This window comes from Hippoglossus hippoglossus, chromosome 1 (genome assembly GCF_009819705.1).
Source record: "Hippoglossus hippoglossus isolate fHipHip1 chromosome 1, fHipHip1.pri, whole genome shotgun sequence".
NCBI classification, from domain to species: Eukaryota; Metazoa; Chordata; class Actinopteri; order Pleuronectiformes; family Pleuronectidae; genus Hippoglossus; species Hippoglossus hippoglossus.
The window spans coordinates 6,489,119-6,505,716 of record NC_047151.1 but is presented as its reverse complement, the minus strand read 5'-3'; the positions used below and the strand labels follow the sequence as shown (position 1 = coordinate 6,505,716).

The 16,598-nt window shown below is 40.9% G+C and overlaps 3 protein-coding genes across 6 annotated transcripts in view; 1 reads left to right on the top strand and 2 right to left on the bottom strand.

The window, feature by feature from the left end:
• Positions 1 to 287, bottom strand: part of dnah6 (dynein, axonemal, heavy chain 6) — a 58,597-nt gene extending 58,310 nt beyond the window's left edge. The window contains exon 1 of the mRNA XM_034587882.1: positions 182 to 287. Within this exon, the coding sequence (XP_034443773.1) occupies positions 182 to 197 (16 nt within the window). The 5' untranslated portion in view covers positions 198 to 287. The remainder of the gene's footprint in view (positions 1 to 181) is intronic.
• Positions 288 to 1,492: 1,205 nt separating this feature from the next.
• sclt1 (sodium channel and clathrin linker 1) lies at positions 1,493 to 15,305 on the bottom strand. Of its 2 annotated transcripts, XM_034587903.1 has the most exons (23): positions 15,195 to 15,305; positions 14,784 to 14,843; positions 13,996 to 14,063; positions 13,658 to 13,710; positions 13,437 to 13,509; positions 12,702 to 12,757; positions 12,283 to 12,418; positions 10,662 to 10,784; positions 10,420 to 10,485; positions 9,759 to 9,829; positions 9,557 to 9,647; positions 8,911 to 9,002; positions 8,423 to 8,600; positions 8,123 to 8,221; positions 5,533 to 5,604; positions 5,304 to 5,378; positions 5,026 to 5,168; positions 4,635 to 4,827; positions 3,522 to 3,718; positions 2,754 to 2,832; positions 1,968 to 2,063; positions 1,758 to 1,840; positions 1,493 to 1,708 (listed from the first exon to the last, which is right to left on the bottom strand). In XM_034587903.1, the coding sequence occupies exons 2-22, from the start codon at positions 14,803 to 14,805 to the stop codon at positions 1,781 to 1,783; spliced, it is 2,043 nt and encodes a 680-aa protein (XP_034443794.1). In that variant the 5' UTR covers positions 14,806 to 14,843; positions 15,195 to 15,305; the 3' UTR covers positions 1,493 to 1,708; positions 1,758 to 1,780. The 2 variants fall into 2 exon arrangements, with proteins under 2 accessions (XP_034443794.1, XP_034443788.1); XM_034587897.1 differs by having other exon boundaries at positions 1,493 to 1,840.
• Positions 15,184 to 16,598, top strand: part of c1h4orf33 (chromosome 1 C4orf33 homolog) — a 29,624-nt gene continuing 28,209 nt past the window's right edge. For 2 of the 3 annotated variants that reach the window (XR_004614115.1, XM_034587917.1), the window contains exons 1-2: positions 15,184 to 15,422; positions 16,027 to 16,220. Coding sequence is in view for 2 of the 3 variants with exons in the window: in XM_034587917.1 (XP_034443808.1) it covers positions 15,241 to 15,422; positions 16,027 to 16,220 (376 nt within the window). In the remaining variant the exon portion in view is untranslated. Of the gene's footprint in view, positions 15,423 to 15,722; positions 15,943 to 16,026; positions 16,221 to 16,598 lie in introns of those variants that run through there. The other variant, XM_034587929.1, reaches the window with a different exon arrangement.

The window sequence follows — 16,598 nt, the reverse complement described above, 5'->3', positions numbered from 1 at the left end:
CTGCCTCAAATCGCGGCAGCTGCCTTTACATATCAGTGGCACGTTCTGCTGCCACCGGAAGTGCCTCTACGAGCTGCCGCTGCCACGGTTTGAGCTTCTGTCTCCCGCAAACCTTCTCAACTTGTTTCACGTCTGTGAACATCTTGTGATTTAGTAAACATTGTTTAAGAAAGGTACAGACCTGCTGACCGTATCATATCCAGCTCCAAAATGTAGGGTTAATAAAGCTTTAACGTTTAAACTTCATTAAATCATCTCTTCAGTTTGTCCAGGAGTTACTGGTGCAGGGCTCAGGTCTGCGGTTTCCTAGCAACGACGCTCTTTCCCTGCATGCACCGCAACCAAACAAGGGCACGTGGCTGGTTTTACGTTGGTTTCACCCAGAGTTTAATACATTTTTTATTTTTTGTTGATAAATGCAACAACAAGAAAGTACATCAAAGAGAGGAAACAATAAAAACCACACTTTATTTCATAGGTGTTTATTTTGCAATTATAAAAAAATATCACATTATATGGTGCATTTCAAAAAATTCAATATTGTGGAGAAGTAGTATTTTTAGTAATTTAATTGAAAAAGTGAACCTTCCATACATTCCATTCGTTTCATTTGACATAAAATAAATAAATAAATCTTTCAAGTCTTTTATGTTTTAATTTCTATGATTACGGCTTACAGCTCATGACAATCTTTTTTTTTTATCCCTAGGGGTATTTCGTTGTATCACAAAAAAATATTACAATATTTCCTAGGATCAATCAAAATGTCGACCTTCTGAAAAGTATCGTCATTTATTCACTCAATACTTGGTCGGGGCTCCTTTAGCTCAAATTACTGCATCAATGCATGGAGGCGACCATTAAACTTGGAAACAGGAGGAAGCATGAAGAGCTCTAAAATCTCCTGGTAGACGGGCGTTGACTTTGGACTTGATAAAACACGGTGTACCAACAGCAGCAGATGACATGGCACCCCAAATCATCACAGACTGCAGAACTATACACTGGACTTAAAGCAGCTTGGATTCTGTGCCTCCCCACTTTTCCTTCAGTCCCTGGAACCTTGATTTCCAAATGAAATGCAAAAATTACATTCATCTGAAAAGAGGACTTTGGACCATTTCCTGTGCGTGGGGGCTCTCGGTGCTCTGACTCCAGCCTCAGACAACTCCTTGTGAAGCTCTCCCACTCAGCTTTGATTAACAATCTACTCAAGGCTGCAGTCATCCCTGTTGGTTGTGCACCCTTTCCTACCACACATTTCCCTTCCAGTCAAATTCCATGAATATGCTTCGATGCAGGACTCTGCCAACAGCCAGGCCTTTAAAGTCTATCTGTGGTTCACCCTCTTTGTGGAGGCTGTCGATAATCAGCAGTTTCCCTCATGACTATGGTTGTGTGTACTGATCCAGACCAAGAGATACAGCATTTACTGTAAACTGTATCAATAGTTAAAAAAAATGTTTGAAACATTTTAGTTTCCATGAAATAGGTAATTCAAAAATATTGAAACCTTTCCACGTTATTCAATTTTTATTAGATGCACCTGTAAACTACTTATCAGACATATAAATAAAAAAATGCTTGATAAAAACCATTGGAACAACATTGGTTTATAAAGTTAAGATATGTTGTAGTCATACAACCACCAGGGCACTAATAACAGCATGTCTGTTTTATGCCTTTGGCCAGTACACTAGTATCATATTTTAAAAAGAAAGAACAAAGTGCTCTAAAACATGGCTACATCCCCCCCCCACTAAACAGTGACAAGTAAACATCACAAAGTCTCTGGATCAACCGCGGCCATTTTCCTTCGTTGCGATGCCAGCATACTCAGCTGTAAAAACAATACAAGTGATAAATAACTTCATTGTTCAATCAGATAACAAGAGAACAGGAAAAATACAGATCTCTCCGTGTAAGAGACGCACCATGTCACCACGTCTCTCAGTAGTTACCCATACCTGCTGTGTTGCAGTAGCTGCCCTTTGTTCCGCTTGTGTCAGTCGTCTCTGGAGACGACTCGACTTCTCTTGATACTCTGCGAGCTGCCTCTCATACTGCACAAACACACGCATATCAATTAGTTCCATGAAGTCAACCGCACAAAAGTTACAGAGTTTAAGTTTTTGTTGCCGACGTCCTCAAGCAACGAGAGAACACATGGTGCAATTATCGGCATCTATCATGGTGGACATGCTTTCTTGGCTGTTATTTGCAGATGTGGGAAACATGCAGAAACTGTGAATCTTCATATTATTAATTGGCATCAGTCTTGTGCTTGTGCATCATAATACATTCTCTGAACCTGTGAATTAACCTCTCAGACGTCTGCGTGAGCTCAAACTATTCTTGTCACCTTTACTTCACCCCCTTTCCAACTAATTATGTCGTATTTCTCATATAGATAAAGTAGATAGAATGGACAGCGTGAAAATAAACTTTTCCAAACTCTCCCTGTCACGCTGCCAGATGCTCCCCACTAAATGCAAATCTTGCAGGTTTCTAGTAAAATGCCTCCTGCTTCTTGCCTTTTTTAGCTGCTTGTCTGAGGAGTGCAATTACAAAGGAGGCCTGACATTTGCGGAGTCTAAGATCAGCTGAACAGGCCTGGACAGCAAAGGGCAGCTCTTCCCATCAGGTAGAAGACAGTGTCCTACACTGAAGGACAAACATCTCACACTTCCCCTTATAAGATCCCCATTTTTTCATGGTGACCATCTCATCTTGGTACATTCTGTGACACATACCTCAGTAATGGTGTTGTGATCGGTTTCAAGCTGCATCTCTTGATCGTGTGAACGCTGCTTCTGCCGATTCAGCTCTCCCCTGAAACAAACGTATAAAGAATAATAAAAAATCTCATAGAGACAAAAAAAAACATTTATAAAGCTTTATTTTCAAGTGTCTCAGAAGGTTCAATCTTTCCAATAAATCTCAGCACTGTACAGCTGTTGCTGAGGGCAAAACAACGTCAAGTGCTAAGTCAATTTTTGTTTTCTACTTATCAAAATCTTTGGTGCTCCACCTTAGCTGTTGTTTTATCTTTGATCCAGTGTTTTTTGATAAAACTCACAATAAAAAAAAGTCTCCAGCCGCTACGGTATCAGAAGCATTGTTTTCTTATTCAATAAAGACAGTTTAAGTTCCACTTAAAAGAGTACTCCCTTATAAGTTAATTCATATTTCATGTATTTTAAAATGGTCTCATATTGGGGAGCAGTACGTCTGTTGTCTGAACAGTCTGTCATTTAATCACAGGTTTCCATTAGACTGGTTATGTTAGGGCTGTTTATTAAACCAGTAAACATTTGCTTAGCCTGCTTATTCTCTTTGAGCACCAAACTGCTTCACATTTATCTACACGAGGAAAATACCCAGTAAATCCACACTAACAATTGTTGTCAGAGTATGCACAAAAAATCCATTCAGGTTCCCCATCTATTTGAAGTTTATCCTATTTTCTATCCATCTTTCCTTTCTTTTGTCATGTTACATCTATTTTCATGGGCTCTTACTTAAGGCCTGTGATTTTAGTCTCGAAGGCCTGGACTAGGTTCTTGGCCTCTTCCTTCCAGCGCTGAGTGCTTTTCTGCTGTGCTGTGAGGAGGCGCGTCAGATCAGTGGTGGAGCTGCGGCTGCTCTCCTCCAGCTCCCTCACCTGAGCGTCGAGCCCCTGTTCCTTCAGGCTGTACTCGTGCTCCATCTGTGACACCTGGAGCAGGGCAGGAGAGTGAGGAGGTATGAAGACATGAGTTCACTCTTCTGATCCAACATTCATTTAAATAGATACAGACTCCTCACGATCCAACCTTGTGTGAACTAATAAAAATGAATTCTACATTTCCTTTAAGCAAGCATGACTTGTGTGTCAACCATGTCTTTCATTGATCATCTTTCTGTTTTTAACCTGTGTTAACTTCCCCATGCCCCCTATGCAAGTATTTATTTCTGTATTTAGCAGGATTACCCAAAGAGTACTGGGTAGATTATCATGAAACTTATTGGAGAGATGTGGTACGGGTCAGGGAAGAACCCTTTAAATATTGATGCAGATCAGGGTTAGGGGCACATCCAGGAATATTTTCCAATGATGAAAAAATCAGGCATATTAAGCGAACTGATCTATGAGTGTGTGGAATTTTGTGCAGCTTAATTGAATTTGACTTGAACTATTGAGTCTTGGCGTAGGTATGCGCTCTTCAGAGTGCCATTTTGGTTTCAGAATTAGCTTTCCAGTTGTTATAGGGGGGACTCCACACATTTTCTTGTCATGAGTACTGCCCACAAACTCGGGGACGACATGTCTCCACTTCCTCCAACTGTCCAAAAATGAAGCCAAAATATCCCAGATACAAACGCAGGTATTTAGATCATTTGGAGCCATTAGGTGCATTAGACTTTATGCAGCTCTGCACAGCGCTGACTTAACGTGATGCATGCTGCTCCTAACACAATGCATGCTGGAAAGAAGTTGACTGATCCGACTGCATCCAGCGCTACAAAATGTCATCAGGTCACATGACTTTAAAAGATATATATATGCTATATATATATAAAACCCTCAGGCTGTTCTTGTAGAAAGCACCTACTCCTTCAACCATTTCTGTTACTATCCATTATTAAGTCACCTGTTGTTTGGCCTTCTTTTGGAGCAGCAGGGTGGCTTTGCGGAGCTCATCCATCTCCCTCCGGAGCTGCAAGTTCTCCTGTTGCAGTTGGAGCCGCTCCTCACTGACATTAACGCTGTCGTCCCGGGCTGCAGCCAGAGAGCCCTGCAGCCGCCTCACCTCCTCTTGGCACCGGGACAGCTCCTCAGTGTAGCTGCAGATGGACCGAGAGATCAAGAGAGAAAGAGGAGAAAGACAGAGACAACCACCATTATTATTGGCAGCAGATAGAGCCACAGGAGCAACACCGGCTGTCATTCTGAGTGCCAGAGGATGTGCGGGGAAGGAAGTGATTAAAGGTGGAGAACTCAACTTCCTGCCTTAAATACAAAGTATTAACTACTGCACTTACTCCATGTCCATCGTTTTTAATTTGTTCTTGGTGCTTTGTAGAGTCAAGCTCATGTCTTCCTTCATCCTCTCTGCATTCAGAAACCTCTGATGAAGAGCCTCAATCTTCCTGAATTCTGGCTCTCCCCTGCCCTCCTTATACACCTAAAACAAAGAACATGAAAACAATCAATAGTATTGCCCGAACCAATTCACGAAACCACCTAATCGAACACTAAACTCTGGGCCAAGATTCAGCAGATGCTTTTCTGTGGTTTTCATGGTTTCTATTGAAATAACCTTCTCCAGTTCCTCCTCTGCAGCTTTTCTCTCTCGCAGGGATCTTTCAATCTGAGACTCTTTATCTGCACACTCCTACAGAGAGGCGGAGAGAGAGAACAAGGAGAGTCGGGGAGAGGGGAGGGTTGGAGATACAATGAAAAAAGATGAGTAGTCAGGTAGAGACTGAAAAAAAAGGATTTTGTGTGATTATGAGGAAGGAATTTGTCCTTAGAGGACGGGGTCTTACCAGCTGCAGTGCAGACAGCTCCTCTGCCATACGGTGGATTTGAGCATTGCACTGCTTGCGCACATTCTCTACCTGTTAAAGATAAAGTCACACAGCTCAAATATGGGCAATGACCGCGGGGATCTGAGACGTGTAATTGCTTTGCATTCTTCTTTCAGTTCGATAGACAGTAACTTTTATCCAACAAAGAAGCAGGCACTTGAGTTGGAGACTGAACTCAGCAGCTTAAGTTCAAAAGTTGAATCGAAGCATAAAGAGGGTGAGGTAAGTGATCAATTTCCAGACTTCTGCTTTGACTGGGCAGCACATACAAATAATATAAATCACCAGAAAATTACTAGTCTACACCTTTGAGGCTTTGAGCATTTTCTAGTGTGGATCATGTTTTTAGGAAAGAGCTACTTCAATGTGCCAGGCGAGCATTTGTATTAATACTAAAGATTCAGAGAAATAGAAAAAGCAGAAAGTCTTAAAGGTTCAGTGTGTAAGATTTAGGTGAAAGGGATCAATCCGCAGAAATTGAATATAAAATAATCTTGGTGATGTTTTCACTAGTGTGTTTCATCTAAATTGCACGAATTATAGTTTTCTTTACCCTAGAATGAGCCCTTTATATTCAAATACTTTATATGTACATCTGGAGCGGGTCCTCTCTACGGAGGCCACCATGTTATTTACAGTAGTCCAAACTGAACAAACAAAACATATTTTGAGTTTATATGACAACTGAAGGCTACCACAGGTTCTCTTCCATGTTTGGAAGGGGAGGGTGAGGTGAGGGGGATTCAGCAGCAACATGCACCTTCACCACTAGATGTCACTAAATTCCACACACTGAACCTTTAACTTTGATTTGCATTTTCCAAAGCAAGAGACAAAGGTCTCAAAAATCAGAAGACAAATCTCACTATATAAATGTGACAAAGAAATCTCTGTTATCTTAACATTATATTTAGAGTATTGTTTAAAAAAATATTATTATTGTTGTAGAGCATTACACTGTCCTATTAAAAGGTTTCTACTGGTTACAATTTTAGACCACAATCAATTAAATTTACAACCTGTCAACTCTGACAGATATGAACAAATAGCACTTCCCCACAATTGAAGATAAGGTGAAGTAGCCTAGAAGATAATAAACCTTGACATTCTACATTATCTCTCAAACTACAGAAGTAACAGTTTATAAGTATCCATAGTTTCTCACAGCCAAGCCAAGTGTACTGACCAGGATGTTGGTAACGTCAGTTATCAGTTCCACATGGGTCTTGTTTGTAGTTTTAATTTTAATATATGTATCTGTGGGAGCATTTGTTCAATTCTAGGCACGTTACTACAACCAACGATGCGGAATCGGGAAGAACGATTGTGTGCTCTTGTGTGGGTTTACAAGATCCAAATAAAAAATGGGGCCAGTTTCGAAATACATAGTAACACCATGCTACATCTATTTTATGAGACTTCAACCCTCGTGCATAAACGTCTGAGTGGTTCTCGAGTCTTCAGGTAAATCTGAGGTCTGAGTGGAGCAGTTTGGGGATTAACACTTAATCACGTACTTATTCTCAACATTGATTGGCTTTAAATGAAAATGAGGGAGAGAGGAGATTAAGCTCAAAACACTTTGGCTGCATTGTTCAACTTTAACCACCAACTCTATGACAAAATTACCTGTTACCCTGGAAGGTAAAAAAAAAAATCAAAGCCAAGTTTTGGTTTATAATTTACTGAAAGTTTTATGCACCAATGGTTAATCTCTAAATTTTCATCTTGTGTTGAAGGCTAGGCAGACCCTAAGATGACAGCCAGCACCGAAGTCATTCAAGGCTTCATTAACAGGATTAAACAGTTGAAGGGCTTGATGAAGAAGACCCATTAATAGAGCATTAATCACCATGTCTCTAACCGAGGTTAGGCAGGAGGAAAGAGCAATTTGCTTTTGGCTTATTGGGTAAAAAAAGACTGGAGCTGTGGAAATGGTACAGCTAGAGGTTTTGGTTTCATGTGTGTGACGAGTACTCTGGCCATGTTTTTTTTAAAATTGTAATAAGATGAGGAAAAGTAGCAAAATTGCAAGGAAAAAACAACAACAACAAAAAATCACCAGAGTTTCCCTCCTGGATCCAAATCTTGAACCAACCTCATTGTGAAACTGTGAAATCCCTTTGAATATCACATTTCTACCTCCACAAAAGAGGCATTTTCCTTTAAGAGAGTGTGATTCTTTACACAATCATTTCAAAGTCCTGATACCACAATAATGTGGGGCTGATGAGCCAAAATATGAGGTATTGCGTTATTTGTGAGACCTTAAGTTTATTAAATGGTAACTTAACAAGATGCTCCACAGTCCTCATTTTAACGTAGGCAACAAGGTGTTTTTAATATATTTGATTTGTACGACTGTATTTCTTCTAAATATACAGGTTTGGCACAAATAGCTTGATATCATCCAAAGCTCTTAAGAGATAGAGATTTTTTGAGCTGTATTGTTTTGGTTTTCTGTCCTCTCTTCTTTCAGTGTTATTGTGGAGGATGTTTGTAATATTTGCTCGTGTTCTTCTCTTGAGAGCCATGCAAACCTCCCCACCTCTTTTCTGGTGCGGACCGCAGCGTCCTGGATCAACTGTTTGATGGCCTCCTTCGTCTTCTCTAGCTCCTCCATCCTCTGTTTCTCTCTTAACAAGGCCTGAGGGGAGAGGGCAAAGACAGACACAGACTCACTTTTCAGTGGAAAAGGTCTCTATTGCTGAAAGAATTTGGACACTTGTCAGCGGATAGAAGAGCTAAACAGACTGAGGGGGAGGCTTGGCGAGTGAAATAGACTAAAAGAGAGGGAGAAGGGATAGCGTGATTAAAGAAGAGAAAAAGAGCGAGCGACAGCAGTTACCTGGTCCTTCTGCAGTGCAGCCTCCTCCGCCACCTGAACGCTCTCTCGAACTTTGGCCAGGGCCTCATACTTCTCCTCTTCTAGGGTGCTGCAACGTGCCTGGAGTTCCCCCAACTTTCTCTCCCACACAGTTTGCTCTCTGCGAAAGGACTCTGCCTCCTGAGATGATGCCTTCAGCCTGGCAGCGCAGAAAAGGGGTGAAAGACAGAATCTTATATCTCTGATGTAAAATACCATGACTTTTGAGATTCAAACATAAAGCTATACTCTCTGTACTGTTGTTGATGTTGTCGTGCTGCTGTTATGTATTTAAAGTCACTTAAATGATCATATCTTGTGACTGACTTCTAAAGCCCATTGTGATTCATCAAATTACACTATAACTTGCACAGTTTCTTCCCCTCATCAGTCTGGAATCTACATCTGAGAGTTCTATGATGCATAAATGTGAGAAATAATTGAAATACTTGACAGTTAAAAATAATCACCTGGCCTCTAGCTGGCTCAAGGCTGCCTGGAGCTGTAGGAGCCGTCTGTTGGCCGCATCCTCGCGGCCCTGAGCCTCTGCCACATCCTCCTCCTAGATACACACACACACATGCGGCTGTCAGAGCAGAGCTGCAGGAAACCAGGATTTTCGTTGCAGAGTAACACAATTAATTTGTTGTTCTGTTTAGAATAAATTTCCAATATAATGAAAAAAAGGTGGCTATGAAAGCCCAAAGTGATGCCAATCAGCCAAATCTAAAATTGGTACTCAGGAGAGTCCGCCAAGGTGCAACAGTCCCCTTACAAAAGGACCTTACAATTCACTAGATCTGTATTTTTATTTGGATCTACACCACACACTCAAATATATCAGTCTCCATAGTGCGCCGAATAATTTACATCAAGATCCATTAATTATTCTTTGAGAAATTAAGGAAAATGTTGAAAAGCGCAAAGTTAAAGAAAGTAAAAAAGAAAGAAAATCACGTTTGTTTACAAACAAACCAACCAACCAGTAAATAAGCGGACAGGGATGAAAACATAGCCTCCTTGGCAGAGGAAGCAACCAAAAACTGAATTCCCATTCCACTGCCATTAGGTGGACGTTAACAACAAATTTTCTTTTGCACTTTTTTCTTCCCTGACCCGTCTCTGCATCTGGTTCTGGACATTCTGCAGCAATTTGGTCATCTCATCCACTTTGGCTGTGGCCGTCCTCAGTTCAGCTTTGGCTTGTCTACAGCAGGGGGAGAGAGAAAAAAAACAACAACAGTCGAAACATATAACAACACAGAACACTGGCTGCCATTTCCAATTTATAGTCGACTTATTCGGCGAGCTCCGTCACCTGAGCTGACTATGTTGCTCCTCCATCTCCGTGCTCTGCTCTGTCACCGTCTTCAGCAGCTGCTGGTTGGTCTGAGTGTGGCAACAAAGACAAGACTGCCATTTATGCGGCATGACTTCAAACCTTACCTTAAAACCAACTTTCCCCAAAACTTCTCTCAGAGACTTGTATGTACTTTTAGAACAAACCCCATGGAGCCTTTGTCTGTCATTCACAGTTACATAGTCACTTGTTCCAACATGCGGTGACTGAAAAGGGCTGCATGTGTGATAAGTGAAGAGAGGGGGAGTAAAAGGGTTGTCCTCTCATTAAAAATGCATTAGAGGGATATAGTATTACTCTGCCTTCACATGTTGTATTAGGTCCAAAATAACCATCAGGCATACCTGTGTGTGTGTGTGTGTGTATGAGGGAGAGAGACAGATACTGGTGCTTGGAAAAGAAAAATCTAAGGTAGTTAGAGGATTACCAAGCGAGATGACAGTCCATTATGCAACCAAGACAGTTCTGGCTGACTACCAGAGAGATTTAGAAACCAATTCACTTAGTCGCAAGAGTAATTATTAGAGCAGGGTTCATTTCGGAGAAATCCACACCATTTCGATCCCATGGCTAATTAGGAGGCAATAATTTAACACACTTTTAATTAACCGTCACTTACCGATTCCAGCTTCTGATTGGTGACTTGGAGTTTGTGTGAGTGCTGCTGGAACTGAACAAGCTGATCCTGTGGCGAATGGAAAGGGGACATCACTAAAATGTAACTACATGTAATTACCTCATGCTTATGTCAAGCATTAACTCTAATTACAGGATTTTATTAATAAAAGCGCCATCTAGTGGTGAAACGATGATGTTCTAATAATTAAAATAGTTCTGCATGTTAATGTACGACAACTGAACCTTGAGCTGCCGTCTCTGAGCATCGTGGACCTGACCATCCGAGTTGGATTTCTGGTAGACCTGCTGGAGGTGGTCCAGCTCCTGGGCTGCCGTCTGCCACAGCTCCATGGCCTGCACCCGCTCCTGACGCACATGAACATGAACACACACATTTACACACACACTCGAGAGGCATTCATGCAAGCTAAGGAAATTGCTGCTTTCGTCCTTAGAGTTAGATGAGAAGAACACAACCAAAGCATTTGTGCATTCAGCAAAGACAGACAGACAAAGCATAGAAAACAGCTGGACTCATTCAAAGAGAAATAATGTCTTCTAACCAGTTCCAAATTGGTTTTATTTTCAGATGGATTCTTTTTGGCAAGTGAGCAAGTGTAAAAATCCAGAAATCACTCATTCATGTAGCTCAAGATTGAAAATTGCTAAAATCCTACAAAGTGGACACACTACAGCTTCCAGTCGCATCAAACTAAGTTCAATGTGACATATAACAAAGAGATTTAAACTGAAAAGATTCCGCCAGAGAATGTTTGAAAACCACTTACATAATTATTCAATTATTCAATTAGTTTTTGCAGAATCATTCTCTCCTGATCTGCTGGTCAATTATTCCACAAATTGCTGCAACTAGGGATGTTGATCATAAACAGTTGAACCATTAACCACCAGTTTTGACCAAGTGATAAAACTGTTAAGTCCATTAAAAACAATCCTTGGGCATTTGTACCATCTGAGCAGGTATCCTCTGCCGCAGGTCTCACAGTCAACAGAATTTTATATCAGAATAACCCCATATGCTGTTGACATATAACCTGTTTACTCCCATACACATTGGAGGGAATGCGTGCCCATCGCAGCCGTGGGAACATGCATAGCTGAAGCAGAAACTACCCCCTTTATTGAAAAAGTTATTTCAATCTGCGTTCCTCTTCTTATCAGCTGACTGTTGCATGTTAACAGTAACCCAATCAGATGTTGCCATGATCTCAACAAGCCAATCATGTTGTTGCTGTCCAACTTTGAATCTGTTCACCATCATAGTCTAGACCCCAGGGAGTTCTTGTACTATGCAATAGTATCCCAATTCAAGCTTAATGACATCACATCCATAACAAGCGCCAAATATACTCTCATTTATATCACATCACTTCCATGTCTTATTGTGCATGGCAATGAATTTTGTTCATTCTTCAAATTCAAAGTCTTTTCTGATAAAACTGTCTCCCTCCTTCCTTTGTTTGCTTTCTTTCTCTGTCTCGCTCTTACACTAACTACAAACACAAAAACAGTAGTTGTTGCCGTGTACATGTGACGACAAAGTTAGGTACAAATGCAGGGTTTCATTAAAAGTTAGAGCAGCTTGCAACCCCTCGAAAAAATAGACGTGCTGTGTGAAAATAGCAGAGTGAGAAAAAAGGAGCTCGAAAGTCTCCAATGGCCGTGACGGAGCCAGAATGCAATGCTGCAGCCAGATGGTGTGTACATGGGCTGCGAGACAGCAAACAACCGCCTTTCCCTGCATTACTTTGTGACAAGTAATATGCAGATTACATAAACACATAATTGCAATCGTGGACTTAATTTACAAAGATTTAGATGTCACATATGGAAATATGCAGACCTGCTCCGACAGCTGGACCTGTTCTTGGAGGTTCCTGATGACTGCATCCTCCTCCAGTGTGCTGCCCTCCGTTCCTGGGGCCACAGGCAGAGCATGCAGCTGCTTCTCTACAGACTCCCTTAGCTCGGTATGCAGCCTGGAAAAGACAGGTGTTGATACGGAGGAATTATATTTAAGGGGTCATTCATAGAAAAACTTGAAAATTTGTGAATAGTTTGTGATTATCAATCAAATATCACAATCTTGATCTTGGATGTAATGTAAATGTTTTAACAACTCACTGTAACCTTATCTTATGAGTGCAAAATAATATCTGATACTGTCTAATAACATTATGTTGATTGCTGTGATACATCCTCACTAATGTCTCCTGTTGTGTCACCACTCCTCCTTTGTTGACACCAGTAGACAATAGCTACCTTTCGTTCTCTTTGACAACCCTCTCCAACTTCACTTTGACATCCGCCATCAGCGCCTGTTTATTTTAAAAACAAGAGGGAAATTGCCTGTTATTAATCAGTTCAGACATGCTGGTAAATTTTAGAGCACCCGCAATCAAATCCGAGCTGAGGTTTTTACGTTTAAAAGTAACAATTGACCAAAAAAAAATGAGGTGTTTAGTATTCATGAGAAAAAAGAGAAATTTCAAGATCAAGAGAAATTCATCACACAGGTTTATTTTTTTGTCTGGGGCAGTTAAATGCAAGACTTTATGAATGCCACTTGAAATCTAATTTATAACCAAAGTTTTGATAGAAATACATAACAGAATTGAAAATATACTTTTCAATTCTGTGCAAAGCATTGTGTCCATCTGACTCTACTGCCTCTATCTCCATTGTCCCAAGTTTAAAAGACTTGACACACAGTTTCCTTCATAAGTACTTGTCATTCTCTACCCACTTATCATAAAACTAGACATTTAAAATGTCAGATATTTTAAGAGATTTAAGGGCCTGCAGCCAACCTGCAATTTGATATTTTCAAGATGTTGCAAGAGTTTTTCAATTCAATAACATCTGCATATAATCTACAATATGTGCATGGTCTTTCAGAAGCAGAAGTTAAGATATTTCATTTTTGTAAGTTGAAGCATCCTTTCATATCAATGTCATAACTGAATTAGTGAACCCTATTTTTAAAGTGTGTTTTACCTGATATCTCTGTAACTGTTCATTCATTTCATCCATGTGCCGATCATACTCTGCGATCAGAGGAGCCATCATGCTGTAACACAGATTAATGGCAATCACTTGAGGGGGAAAAAATCATCCAGAGTGAGTTGAAATCAGCAAAAGGTTGTTTTCCTGTATCTCAGACTTAAGAACAGTCATATGTGCATTGCCATAGAAGAAAGACTTTTGTCATGCCTGACCTTCTGTCTGAGATCCAGTGAGAAGGAGACCCCGTTCTTCTTTCCTCCTCAACCTGGTGGACATAAGACATGCAGGGGTCGCGATGGTTAGTGTCATGGTGTTTTCAATTCACTTCATTTAGTTTCCTTCATGAAAAAAAATTAAATATCGACTGAGAAGGTTACATAGAACAGATATTTCATTGATCAAAACCCCATATGTGTATATGTACTGTATGTCTCATTGAAAAACACACTGATAATAATATGAATACAAGACACCAAAAAATGCCACAGAATCATTTTGGTAAAGTCAAATATTTGACAATTAATAAAAGTTTATGATGATTCCTTTATACCTGAGATGATGTGGACTGATTGTGGTGCCCGTACTGATGCGGACTGAGAGCAGAATTTAACCTGTGGTCTGAAAATAAAGAAACAGTTAAAAATATTCACAACAATACTAAGGGTTTCAACTTTTCAGCACTTTTAAATTGTATCATTCACTAATTAAGTTTAGTGAAAGCAGAGTAAGGCAATTATAAACATCTTGGAAACACTTTGAGCATATTGAGCCTTTGCCAGCACAACCGAAATATAACTTAGAAATGTATCTTATTCAGATTTTTTTAAGCATGACAGATTAATTATAGGTCATCCATGAGTGACTTGAGCACTTTGCGAGGAAAGAAGAGAGCGAACAAGACGGATGGAGAAAGAGAATGAGATGCATGTGAGCAACTAAGCACATGAAGGAAAACATAAAACACAAAGTGAAAATATGAAAGGTTCATATTCAATAAGCCTTTCGTGGAGCATTGATCTTAAGCAAAGCAAAAGTTTGAGCACATGAACAACCAGTTCTATGATTAGGCAGGTGTGTTTGATGAAAGATCTGTCTATGCAATGAATAGCTTGGATGACATCAAATAACTACTGCAGTATCAGTATATATAATGTGTGTGTGTGTGTGTGTGTAACTAGAATCCATGCAGTTATGATCTGTTAGGTACTAAGAGGGATGTCATATGGTCTCATACATATCAAGGTCTCTTATTCTCTCCATCTGAACACTTTAGGGTCGTTTTAGTTTGGCCACTTATACAACAATGTACTGGCACTACCCTCCCTGGTTAGTTCTTACCTTGATCAACTTCAGCATCCATGGTGAGTGATGGTGAGTGCTGGTGAGTGCTGGTGGGCTCTGAACAGAAGCAGACACAGTTGTCGTTGACAGGTTGAAAACGATCAGCACTAAAAACCCTTTTATTTAAAGCAGAGACAAGTGCGACTTCCCCACTAGATGAGTCAGTGGCTGTTTTCAGTTCAGTGCAGGAGTTTTAACAGTGTGTCGGTAACACGTGACTTGAGCTAACGACGACATAAAGCTGCTACAACATGTATATGAGCTGGTGTTGTTAGGTGTTGCTGCTAGCATTAGCAGGCGCAGCTAATCAATCTCGGCTAAAGCTTGGCTTACTAAACCCTGCTACGTGTTATTTAAATGTCTGACTTGCAGGACAAAACAATAATGTGAGGGGAAAGTGACACTTACGCGTTGTACAAGTGTGCTACATGTAGATAGAGTGAAACACGGGGACATGAGAGGGTTTGTTGTTCTCCTCGGTTCCGCCGTCCGTTTTGAAGCAAACAAAAAGCAACCAATGGCAATGAGGGTGTGCTCCGCTAAAATAGTTCCGTTTGTGCAGCAGTGGCAGCAGAAAGGTTCCGCTCTGAACAGGCTAGCTCCAGTCGGATACATTGAACAGGTCTATGTAGAAAGGTGAGTCGGCTGCTTCATTTGAATTCCACTTTGAGTCACGTCATCACATGTGACGTGTTGGGAAGTGAAAGTATGTTTAAACACGGTTAGATTCGATAGGAACAAAGCTTTTGTTTCGCGCCGGGCAGCTCTCGGTTATGTTTTCCTAATAAAATGATATGTTGGCGAGGAGAAAGTTTTTTTTTTCAGCAAACAACTTCTGTTTGGTTTCCTTTATTCGTCCAGATCTTATCTGACAACAAAACCAACTCATCAGGTCGATTCACTTTGGGTGTTCAAAGTTCCAGGAAGTGTTATTGTCTGTATCCGTTATTGAGTAATAGACGTGTATACGATATGAACCTTGATTGGAAGTTGTAAAAGAGCCTAACAGTGAGCACATTAACACGTGACAGGCTCAGCTGGGACACAGTTGGCCGTATTCTATCTAGTGGGTCTTTGCAGGCTTCGACAACATGGGGTTAGCTCAGGGACTTCAGTGTATGACTCTCATCCACTTGCTGCTTTGCTGTACGTCTCTGTGAGTTTGTACCATCTGCATCACTGTGTCACTGTTTCACAGCAAACCTTACTCATTCTGAATGATTTTGTGTTTTTCTTTCAGTCCTCTCCCACTGATGGAGTTTTCTATCCAGAGCACCTGGGACAGCGATCCCGTGAACCATGAGCCCATCAGGGTCCGGTTCTCTCCCGGACTAGGCGGGCTGAAGATTGAGGTGTTCGGTCCCTTCTTCAACGACCCGGCAGCTCCTGCAGGACCCCCCAGCCAGGCCTTCCCTGGACTCTGGGATTATGAAGGTGGGTAAGAACTAGGGATGGGCATAATTAATCGACGATCGATTAATTGATCATTAAGAATTTCGTCGATGACATTATTTTTTCATCGATAAAACTAATGCATGTTCTGTTGCGTAGTGTGAGTCTTGAAGGAATGCAATGGATTTCGCTATGTGGCAGCAATTAAACATTTTACCACACGGGGCAATGTTTGAAAAAAACGCCACAGGCCGACTCAGTTACCTGCGAGTTTCCGTGTATTTCAAAGGTAAACATGAAGAGGTCACGGCGAAGTGTAGCGTGGGACCATTTTGATTTAAAAAATGACTTAGTTCACTGCCAACACTGCGAAGCATCCTGCTCTCGGTCTCAACCTAGCATCAACTCGGTGTTAGCACG

Bases quoted from the DNA above. Each gene is read 5' to 3' on its own strand.
- sclt1 (XM_034587897.1), bottom strand. From the start codon at position 14,805: ATGGATGCTGAAGTTGATCAAG. The intron at 13,711-13,995 runs GTATAAAGGAAT...TATGTCCACCAG, and splicing joins ATCAGTCCACATCATCTCAG to GTTGAGGAGGAAAGAAGAAC. The intron at 5,379-5,532 runs GTAAGACCCCGT...GCCTCTCTGTAG, and splicing joins AGCTGTCTGCACTGCAGCTG to GAGTGTGCAGATAAAGAGTC.